Source organism: Lepisosteus oculatus, chromosome 2 (genome assembly GCF_040954835.1).
Source record: "Lepisosteus oculatus isolate fLepOcu1 chromosome 2, fLepOcu1.hap2, whole genome shotgun sequence".
Classification (NCBI taxonomy): domain Eukaryota; kingdom Metazoa; phylum Chordata; class Actinopteri; order Semionotiformes; family Lepisosteidae; genus Lepisosteus; species Lepisosteus oculatus.
Genome location: NC_090697.1, coordinates 29,787,539 through 29,798,433, shown reverse-complemented (window position 1 = coordinate 29,798,433; position 10,895 = coordinate 29,787,539). Strand labels below are relative to the sequence as shown.

Below are 10,895 nucleotides of genomic sequence, written 5' to 3'. Positions count from 1 at the left end.
AACAGTAAAATCGAGAACTGCTGAGTGGAGGGAAAGGCTGACACACTGAGACTCTCGGGTCTCTGGTCACAGAGAGGGGAAGATGACTGGCTGTCTTCAGCTCGGTGAGACCTGGCGGTGAACCAGGAAGGAGCTCTATCTCTCACAGGCATGACAAGAGTTTATCAGCTTGTGAGATAAAGGTGGGGGGACTGAGAGTGAGAAGGAAATAAAGAGATAAAGGGTGAAACAGTCAAGGTCAGGGCTGCTGTCTTTATCAGATTGCCCTCCTGGCCTGTCACTGCAGTCTGCATCATCTCTGCACTGGGACAGTGGGGACAGACTGGGGGTCTCGGACCGGCTGTGGGACAATCGGGACAGACTGGGGTGTCGGACCGGCTGTGGGACAGTGGGGACAGACTGGGGGTCTCGGACCGGCTGTGGGACAGTGGGGACAGACTGGGGTGTCGGACAGGCTGTGGGACAGTGGGGACAGACTGGGGTCTGAGACCGGCTGTGGGACAGTGGGGACAGACTGGGGGTCTCGGACCGGCTGTGGGACAGTGGGGACAGACTGGGGTGTCGGACCGGCTGTGGGACAGTGGGGACAGACTGGGGTCTGAGACCGTCTGTGGGACAGTGGGGACAGACTGGGGTCTGAGACTGGCTGTGGGACAATGGGGACAGACTGGGGTCTGAGACTGGCTGTGGGACAATGGGGACAGACTGGGAGGCTGAGACCGGCTGTGGGACAGTGGGGACAGACTGGGGTGTCGGACCGGCTGTGGGACAGTGGGGACAGACTGGGGGTCTCGGACCGGCTGTGGGACAGTGGGGACAGACTGGGGTCTGAGACTGGCTGTGGGACAATGGGGACAGACTGGGAGGCTGAGACCGGCTGTGGGACAGTGGGGACAGACTGGGGTGTCGGACCGGCTGTGGGACAGTGGGGACAGACTGGGGTGTCGGACCGGCTGTGGGACAGTGGGGACAGACTGGGGGTGTCGGACCGGCTGTGGGACAGTGGGGACAGACTGGGGGTCTCGGACCGGCTGTGGGACAGTGGGGACAGACTGGGGGTCTCGGACCGGCTGTGGGACAGTGGGGACAGACCAGGGACAGACTGCAGGAGCAGAGAGCAGCTGCTGTCAGCAGCGAGCTGAAGAGGCCGTGATGCTGTTTACTCTTTCACCAGGAAGAGTCCCTGCACTGATAGTCCAAGGACCTGGCTGTCATTGATCCGAGATTAGATTATACAGGAGACACACACTGATTATATGATTCCACTCTGGCAACACTTCAAACTGATAACATATCAAAATCTTCTGCTTTCTCCAGGCAAAAAGCAAAACTTTTTAAAGATTCTTTAAACTGAACTGACTATTTGGTCATTAAAGAATCAATTGCTGTTCATAAGAGGAGCGTTAGTCACCCTGGTGTCCAGTCTCTCCTCCCTAAATTTCCCCTTTAATTCAGATGCTGTAGCATTTTCTCTCTCCTCTCCCTGATCTACTGGTACAGACTGGCCACTGTGTCTCCAGGTGAGGCTGCTGGTGCAGAATGGTGCTGTGTGTCTCCAGGTGGGGCTGCTGGTACAGAATGGTGCTGTGTGTCTCCAGGTGGGGCTGCTGGTCCAGAATGGTGCTGTGTGTCTCCCTGGCTCCAGTGTAGTGAGGGATGAAATGCGTTCCCTCCTGTCTGTGAAATACTTTGGGGACTTTAAGAAATCTTGGAGAAAAGTGAGAATTTCATTTCATGATGTGGTATGGAGTGTTCACAGTATGCAGAAGAAAAGAAGAATATATTTTAAAAGCAAATGGCACTGCTTTAAACAACCCACAAAACCTGACGAACCTGATAAACATGAGGTAGGACCAGTGGTCCTGTACTGCCATCTGCCATCCTCTAATACAGCTGTTCATAGAGTGCTGATATGAGGCGCCGTGAGAGTCACATGACACCTGACCAGCTCAGTGCTGCCACCTGCTGTCCTATCTTTGTACAGAAGGGACTTGGTGGAGCTTGAACTCTGTCAGGTTAAAGAATGGAGCTGGATGTCTGCTGGGAGGACCAGAGTTAGTCCACAGTGTCTGAAACATTACTGTGATTATGGGTCATATTTCCAGATATCTATATATAATTACATATATTATTAATATATAATATTACACCTCAACTAGACCTGCACCCTTCTCTTAACATCCTGCTGGGCGTCAGGACCTTGTCTCCTTCAAGACTGGATCAGCTTCATCAAGCTCATCCTACCCTCAGCACTGAGCTTTAGTTCCTTTAACTTGTTCATGAGCAACGTGTTTGTGTGACCGGGAATGACTCTGGTCATCTATAAAATAATGAGGTTAAACTATCTAATATTACAACAACAAAAAGACACTGAAAGTGATCTGTAAAACTCAGCTAGGGTTATCATTTATAGAAAGATATTGCTGCTCTGGAATCATTACAGAGAAGAGCAACCAGGTACATTCTTAAGCTTACGGACCTGTCCTGCACTGACAGGCTGAAGGAACTGAGTCTCTTTAGTCTTGAACAGAGAAGACTGTGAGGAGACTGATACAAGTACTGAGACTGTCCTACACTGACAGGCATAAGGAACTGAGTTTCTTTAGTCTTGAACACAGAAGACTGTGAGCAGACCTCATACAAGTATTAAGTATAAATTGACCTCACCTCAAACTACTGAGGAACAGTGTGTCCAGTTTGTCCTGGATGATTGCAGGCACTGAGATTTAGATATGAACCGAAAAGACTCAGAGGGGGGCTTATACAAGTATTCAAAGTTTCTCAAAGCCACTGACAAAACGAGAACAGTAGATTTCTTCAAAAAGCACAGTGAAATACAAACTAGAGGACACAAGTGGAAACCACTGGAAAGAGCATTAAAACTAAAAACTGAAAGCTCTTTACACCAAAGGTGGTGGGAGTGTGGAACAAGTCACCCAGCCATGTTGCCTACTAGCAGCCAAATGAGCTGAGTGGGCTGAAAGACCGTTCTTGTACATAAACTTTCTCATGCTCTTGATGAACTGATTAAAACAAACTTGGATAATTTAATAAACAGCCAAACTGTTCCAGTTTAATTCCTCTGTACAGAGAAGGCGAGCTGGTCATCATCCAGGTGGGGCTGCACATTGGTGGTGGTGGAGGGGAGTCCCCATTACCTGTAAAGCGCTTTGAGTGGAGTGCCCAGAAAAGTGCTATATAAAAGTGAAAGCAATTATTATTATTATTATTATAAACTGCATGAAGCATGTCCTATCGGATTTCACTGGACCCTGAGCGCCCCCGTCTCCAGCTCCGGAGCCCTGATCCTGCTCGTGTCCGTTGTCACTCAGGATGTCATTCCTACAGCAGACAGGGATGGTCAGTACCGGCCGATGCTCTGTGGACGTGGTAAAAACACGGAGCGTATCTGGGTGGGACTCGGAGGACTCTGGCAGTCAGCCCCAGAGACACTCAGTAAAAAGGCCATGTCTTTACTCTCTGCAGGACGAGGGCTGCGTGTTGAAGGACCTGCAATCAGTGTGGATCTTCCACAGGTCGGCAGCTGCTACTTAAAAAAGAACCGAACCGTTTCCTAAGTACTGATTAAACATACAGCTGGCCCAGTTAAGATCCCCAGGACAGGAGAACTTAAGGCTGGGAGTGGGTGTGCAGGCCCTCCTAATGAGTCCCCTTGGGCACAAGCGGAACTCCTGCGTGCCCACAGCGTGACAATTCCACACACACACACAGTCTCCTCCCCTTTAAGAGCGCCCTGCCGGCCGGGGGCGGGGCCGCGGCTGCGCGCCGGATGTTGTTGTGGAGGCAGCAGGAACAGCTGAGAGCCAGACCACAACAAGACGCTGCGGACAGACCCGGGGTTCACAGCGGAAACACGACCAGAGAGCGGGCGGCACCGAGCCCAGGACCTCACAGACACACACCGTCGAGAGGTGAGGTCCTAAACCCCCACCCCCCCAGCGCTGGTTGTCGGGTTGGTTCCGAGCCGTTTTCCGTGACAGGGCTACGGGTCGTCGACACAGATCCGGGCCCGGCAGCCAGCTAGCTGGCGTAAATCCGCTCGAAGCGTCGGGCTCGGCGGTGTGGCGTGTCGCCTGGTGGCCTAGGGGCAGGGCCGTACTAACCTGCTTCCAGCCGCACGGACGGACCAGCGACAACCCATTGGTGTGGAGTCCCGAGTGGGGGGGGTCTGTGGAGCTCCCCCCGCCTCCGGGCGACCCCACTCGGCCTTGTGTGTGTGTGTGTGCGTGTTTTCGCTTGATAAGGGCGGACAGAGACGGCTGTTGTCTTCAGGCAGCAACAGGCAGCCAGAGTGCGAGACGGGCTGTCTGTTGCTGCTTAATGATAACAACGACAGCAGTGTAGCACTTCCGCTCCTGCGGGTCGTTTCGTCGAGTTTTCTTCTGGGGGTGTCGATTGTGTGTGTGTGTGGGGGGGGTTCGTCAGCTGCAGCGGCGTGGCTGCCCTCCTCTCGGCGGCCGCGTCACGCGTGCGCGTGTGTTTGTGTACATGTGTACAGCCGCGAGTGGAGTGGGGGGGGGACAGACTCGTGAGAACGCAGCTTTCACTGCGTGTTTCTGCCGTGCCATGCCGTGCTGTCCCCGTCCTGAAGGACGCGGTGGGTTTGTAAAGCGCCCTGGACAGCAGTCCTCTCTGGGCGCAGGATCATCGCTGCGTCAGCTGTCTCTGTCCCTCGGGCTTTGTGTCTGTGAGGACTGGAAAAAGTGCGTTTTTCACAGAGGTACAGTTAGTACAGAGGCCCCGCTGTGAGTCCCGGGTCTCTCTGTCTCTCTCTCTCTTTGTGTCGCTGACGCATTCAAAACCGCACTTTCCCAATTGTGTTTTTCACAGAGGTAGAACAATGTCGTGCCCGCAGGTAGACCAGATGCACAGAGCCCACAGTTGCAGTGAACAGCTCTGTAGTATAGGACTGCACAGGTACAGGAAGTAAAAGGGGAGCACAAGGGGGCTCTGGTGTCCTCAGTCTTGGTCCCACAGACGGCAGCTTCGCTCCGCTGGCTCCTCAGACGAGCATCTCTGACCCTGCGGCTGCTCGTGCTTCAGTAGTGATCCTTCTCTGTATGCCTTCTGTAGGGAAGGAGCTGAAATCAGTTAAAGACCCAAATCAAAATGGCAGCCAGGGTGATTCAACTCCCAAGCAATCTTCAGGGTTTATTGCATCAGCAGGATCTCATATCTTAATCTGCACTCTGATGAAGACCGGCTCCACACGGGGGACAGAGTCTCTCTCTCTCTGATGAAGACCGGCTCCTCACAGGGGGACAGAGCCTCTCGCCCTGATGAAGACCAGCTCCACACAGGGGGACAGAGCCTCTCGCTCTGATGAAGACCGGCTCCCCACAGGGGGACAGAGCCTCTCGCCCTGATGAAGACCGGCTCCACACAGGGGGACAGAGCTTCTCGCCCTGATGAAGACCGGCTCCACACAGGGGGACAGAGCCTCTCGCCCTGATGAAGACCGGCTCCACACAGGGGGACAGAGCCTCTCGCCCTGATGAAGACCGGCTCCACACAGGGGGACAGAGCCTCTCGCCCTGATGAAGACCGGCTCCACACAGGGGGACAGAGCCTCTCGCTCTGATGAAGACCGGCTCCACACAGGGGGACAGAGCCTCTCGCTCTGATGAAGACCGGCTCCACACAGGGGGACAGAGCCTCTCGCTCTGATGAAGACCGGCTCCACACAGGGGGACAGAGCCTCTCGCTCTGATGAAGACCGGCTCCACACAGGGGGACAGAGCCTCTCGCTCTGATGAAGACCGGCTCCACACAGGGGGACGGAGCAGCAACATGTCTGTGCAGCTCACTGCCCGAGTCCATTAGAGACTCTGCCACTGTCAACACTTTGTGGGAAGCATGTGCTGTGTGTATTGTAAGGCCCTTTGAGTGCTTTAAAAAATGCTACCAGTATTATTTCAGTTTTAGTTTTGGCAGTAGTAGCACTTTGAGTAGCTGAGATGGTATTAGTTGGAGTAGCAGGGTTGTCCTCAACTGAAGTCTTATAGAGACAGTCTCTGACCAGGTGGGGGTGCTCCTCCCTTCAGCTTCCAGTGAACAAGTGGGACCAGGAGTGACTGCATCTCCTCTCCTCTGTGATGGCATAGCAGCTGGATTACACGTCTGTATGGATCAACTGGAAACGATTAGTAACAGCTGATGTGTGATTTTGTTAATTCTGTTGGCAAATCATGTAGATTTAGTCCATCTATTTTTTGACCGCTTTATCCAGTACAGGGTCATGAGGGGAGCTGGAGCCTATCCCATAGAGCAACAGGTGCAAAGCATGATACGCCTGGTTGGGAGGCCTGTCCATCACAGGGCACCCACAGACACATTCATACCAAGGCCAATTCTCCCAAGAACGAATTAACCTGCCAGTGGTGCATTTATCAGGGCTGTGGGAGGAAACAAGACATACCTGGGAGACCATGCAAACTCCACCCAGAGCAGCTGGCCCAGAACTGATCCACTTGTCTAACATGAACTGTTGTGCTCCTTTAACCTACTGTTGGATGTCTTAATAGCATGAATAATGGGCGATATATGTAGGTTGTTTGTAAATACTTGGGCTTACAAACTGAAGTTACGGGTTATTCTGTCCCCGTATCTTAGCTGTCAGATCAGGGGACATATTTCTGCAGCCCATCTGGCCCATTTAGTTTGGGTATTGGGCTGATCCCGGGATCACATGTCCTACTTTCTTTCATGTGACATCAGGATTGGCTGAAACCACATTTCTGGGTAACTTGTTCCATACACCCACTACTCTTTGGGTAAAGTAGTGCCGACCACATTAAACCACTCCTTCTATGCTCAGCTGGAAAGAAGCAAGTCAGTTATATTTTGGCCTCCTGTTAACTGGCTAGTGTTGAACTGAGGGCAGCAGCCACATTTTGCAGTGTCGCTGGTGTAGTCTGGGGTTGTGGCCCTCCTGTCTCACTGTTTCCTCTTGCCCTTCCTGCCCCGGCTGTAGGCTTGTCCACAGCACAGCTGAGCGCGATGGGGCGGATCTTCCTGGACCACATCGGCGGAACACGGCTGTTCTCCTGCGCCAACTGCGACACCATCCTGACCAACCGCTCCGAGCTCATCTCCACGCGCTTCACCGGCGCCACCGGCCGCGCCTTCCTCTTCAACAAGGCATGCCTCCCCGTCCGCCGTGCCTCGCAGGGCTGGGACCAGTTACTGAGGAGCACTGATGTAGTCCAGGCACTAGCATGCTGCCACACAAATGCATTTAAGAAGAAAGTAAAGGCAGTTCTGTTGAAGGATTTTTCAAGTATACCAGCTGAGCAGAGTGTGACGGGATAGGAGCTCGCTGAGCTTGAAGCACAGAGCAGTGTGAAAGGACACAACAGCTCTCTCTGGGGGTGGGCTAGGAGCACAGAGCGGTGTGTGATGGGACAGAGCTCTCTAGGAGCACAGAGCGGTGTGTGATGGGACAGAGCTCTCTTTAGGAGCACAGAGCGGTGTGTGATGGGACAGAGCTCTCTAGGAGCACAGAGCGGTGTGTGATGGGACAGAGCTCTCTCTAGGAGCACAGAGCGGTGTGTGATGGGACAGAGCTCTCTTTAGGAGCACAGAGCGGTGTGTGATGGGACAGAGCTCTCTCTAGGAGCGCAGACCGGTGTGTGATGGGACAGAGCTCTCTCTAGGAGCGCAGACCGGTGTGTGATGGGACAGCAGCTCTCTCTAGAAGCACAGACCGGTGTGTGATGGGACAGCAGCTCTCTCTAGGAGCGCAGAGCGGTGTGTGATGGGACAGAGCTCTCTCTAGGAGCGCAGAGCGGTGTGTGATGGGACAGAGCTCTCTCTAGGAGCGCAGAGCGGTGTGTGATGGGACAGAGCTCTCTCTAGGAGCGCAGACCGGTGTGTGATGGGACAGCAGCTCTCTCTAGAAGCGCAGACCGGTGTGTGATGGGACAGCAGCTCCCTCTGAGGTTGAGCTAGGAGCACAGAGCAGTGTGTGATGGGACAGTGGCTCTCTCTAGGAGCGCAGAGCAGTGTGTGATGGGACAGCGGCTCTCTCTCAGGTTGAGCTAGGAGCACAGAGCAGTGTGATGGGTCAACAGCTCTCTGGTACTCAGGAGCTGAGCAGTGTGCAATAAGGCAGGTGAGCTCTTGGTTTTAGTGCGTGTTTAGGTCAGTGTGGTTGAATTCACCACATCAGTAATAAGTAGCCAGTTACACTGTGGCTCCTTAAGTCCAGGATTGGAGACCCCAGAACTGAAGGTCCCAGCCTTGGAAGGAGTGTCCAGCTGTAGGTTCCGATGTAAGGCTTGTGCGTGTCGCCCCCAGGTGGTGAACCTGCAGTACAGCGAAGTGCAGGACCGCGTCATGCTGACGGGCAGACACATGGTGCGCGACGTCAGCTGCAAGAACTGCAACAGCAAGCTGGGCTGGATCTACGAGTTTGCCACGGAGGACAGCCAGCGCTACAAGGAGGGCCGCGTGATCCTGGAGAGGGCGCTGGTGAGGGAGAGCGAGGGCTTCGAGGAGCACGTGCCCTCCGACAACTCCTGAGCGCAGGCTAGCCGTCGGGCCGCGCCCCCCCAGCAGCCAGCGTCGCGTCCGCCGAACACCCGCACCCCCCATCTGCTGCTCGCTGCGAGAATCGACTCATTCCGACCGACCGCTCGCTGCCGCTGCCCCGTCACGGGCTGCTGCCACCCCAGACTCCGAGGGATTGTCTCTGTACCTGGCCCACAGCCTGTCGCCCCGCATCTACACCACCCTCGCCCACCCCCACAGAGCCCCCAGCCCAGAAACACTGCTGCCAGGGGGGGAGTCGCGGACAGCGAGAGGGGAGGGGAACAGGACTGTTGTGGGGAGTGAGAGTGCGAGAGGGGAGGGGAACAGGACTGTTGTGGGGAGTGAGAGTGCGAGAGGGGAGGGGAACAGGACTGTTGTGGGGAGTGAGAGTGCGAGAGGGGAGGGGAACAGGACTGTTACAGGGAGTGAGAGTGCGAGAGGGGAGGGGAACAGGACTGTTGTGGGGAGTGAGAGTGCGAGAGGGGAGGGGAACAGGACTGTTGTGGGGAGTGAGGGTGCGAGAGGGGAGGGGAACAGGACTGTTGTGGGGAGTGAGAGTGCGAGAGGGGAGGGGAACAGGACTGTTACAGGGAGTGAGAGTGCGAGAGGGGAGGGGAACAGGACTGTTGTGGGGAGTGAGAGTGCGAGAGGGGAGGGGAACAGGACTGTTGTGGGGAGTGAGGGTGCGAGAGGGGAGGGGAACAGGACTGTTGTGGGGAGTGAGAGTGCGAGAGGGGAGGGGAACAGGACTGTTGCAGGGAGTGAGGGTGGGAAGGGGGGGACGGCATCATTACCGAGTGATCGAGAGGAGGGGAACAGGGCCGTTGAGGGGGGTGGGACCGGAGCACTATAGGGAGTGAGTGTCGGGGTGGGGGGTGGCACCATTGTGGAGTGCGAGAGGGGAGGGGAACAGGACCGTTGAGGGGATAGAGAGAGTGGGGGGGTGGGACTGTTGCGGGGAGTGAGGGGGGAGGGGGAGCAGGACTGTATCAGAGAGAGAGGTATCAGTGTGCGTGACGGGACTGAGGTAGAGCTGGGGGGAGCTGCAGTTCAAGCCAGAGTTATTGTCCCCATCTTGTCCAAATCTTCCTCCCTTGTCCCTTTGGTTCCCCTTTGCTTCGTTCTGCTTAGTCCCTGTGTGAATCAGGTGGCCTCCCTGGCTCCGGGGCACCCCAGGAGTGCTGTTCAGCGGAGGGCCTGGTGCCCGTGGTGGCAGGTGGCACCTGTCCCTTTCAGGACGCTGTGGCGGAGGTACGCTGGGGCAGCAAGCAGGTCTCCTCTGCTCACACTGGACAGAGCAGGAGCACGAGGTGACATTGGGTGGGAACAGCGTTCGTGTTATGCCTGAGGTCGTGGTAGTGCAGGCTTGTGTGGTGCTGTGCTGGGTGCCGCTACCGCTCTCTGGTGCAGAAGTGGAGATCCGCAGTGCTGGCGAGACGAGGAAGGTTACTGCTGCTCGTTTGCTTGCCAGGCTCTGGGGTTGGTCACTTGCGGGTCTCCCACTCTCTCCAGGCCCCTGCCGAGTGCGATCGGATGAAGCCCCGTCTCCTCACTTTTCCCAGTCTGCTGACCACTGGCTTGTTGTCCTCAGAGGTCGAGGTCAGCCGGGATGGCTTTGAAGTGGTCAGGAGGAACACGGTGACGGAGGCATCGGGCCACAACGAGCAGGCGATCAGTGCGAACATACCTGAGCCCGTGTCTGCTTTGTACAGCTGTGCCTCCTCTCTCTCTCTGCACAGGCGTGGGGTTGGTCTTCTTCCCAGAGCAGATTATGTTGTTTATTCTGGTTGCTCCCTCCCGGCATGCAGGCAGCAGTGTGTCTGTGGGGGGGGTCAGGGGTGGATGTGGCTCTGTACTGGCCGATTGTGATGTGGGAGGGGTGCTCTTTCTTCCCACGGGACACAGAACCCAGCCCTTTTCCCCGCCACCTGCCTGATCACAGCCCCTCACCTCGCCCATACCATCATGCAGCAGGTGGAAAAACTGATCGTCGTGATCTGTTAATAATCTGTTCTTACTATTGCTGTTATGGTTATTTTTTCTTTCTTTGAGGTAAAGATCTGAGCGAGAATGTTTTTCTCTTCTGATTTTGTTTTCCTCTGTAGTGGCATTTATCAATAAAGTGACTAGTCATGCTGACCAGGAGTGTCTTCCTGCGGTAGTGGGCAGATACACGGTCTGCCAAAGTATAAGTGGGTGTGTTGTGGAGGTTAGAAACATGTATAGTGCCCAGAGACCACAAGGGGGAACTACAGGAAAGAATGACAGGAGTCACTTCTTTACCCAAAGAGAGGTGGGGGTGTGGAACAAACTGCCCAGCTATGCTGTTGAAGCTGATATCC

General features: G+C 55.1%; 1 protein-coding gene across 1 annotated transcript; it reads left to right on the top strand.

Annotated features, from left to right (window-relative positions):
* Positions 1 to 3,767: 3,767 nt before the first annotated feature.
* ypel5 (yippee-like 5) lies at positions 3,768 to 10,692 on the top strand. Its single transcript, XM_006643222.3, has 3 exons — positions 3,768 to 3,932; positions 6,995 to 7,161; positions 8,320 to 10,692. Exons 1-3 carry the CDS (start codon positions 3,791 to 3,793, stop codon positions 8,542 to 8,544), a joined length of 534 nt encoding a protein of 177 aa, XP_006643285.2. The 5' UTR covers positions 3,768 to 3,790; the 3' UTR covers positions 8,545 to 10,692.
* The last annotated feature ends 203 nt before the right edge of the window (positions 10,693 to 10,895 follow it).

Bases quoted from the DNA above. Each gene is read 5' to 3' on its own strand.
- ypel5 (XM_006643222.3), top strand. From the start codon at position 3,791: ATGTTGTTGTGGAGGCAGCAGGAACAGCTGAGAGCCAGACCACAACAA. The intron at 3,933-6,994 runs GTGAGGTCCTAA...CCCCGGCTGTAG, and splicing joins CAGACACACACCGTCGAGAG to GCTTGTCCACAGCACAGCTG. The intron at 7,162-8,319 runs GCATGCCTCCCC...TGTCGCCCCCAG, and splicing joins GCGCCTTCCTCTTCAACAAG to GTGGTGAACCTGCAGTACAG.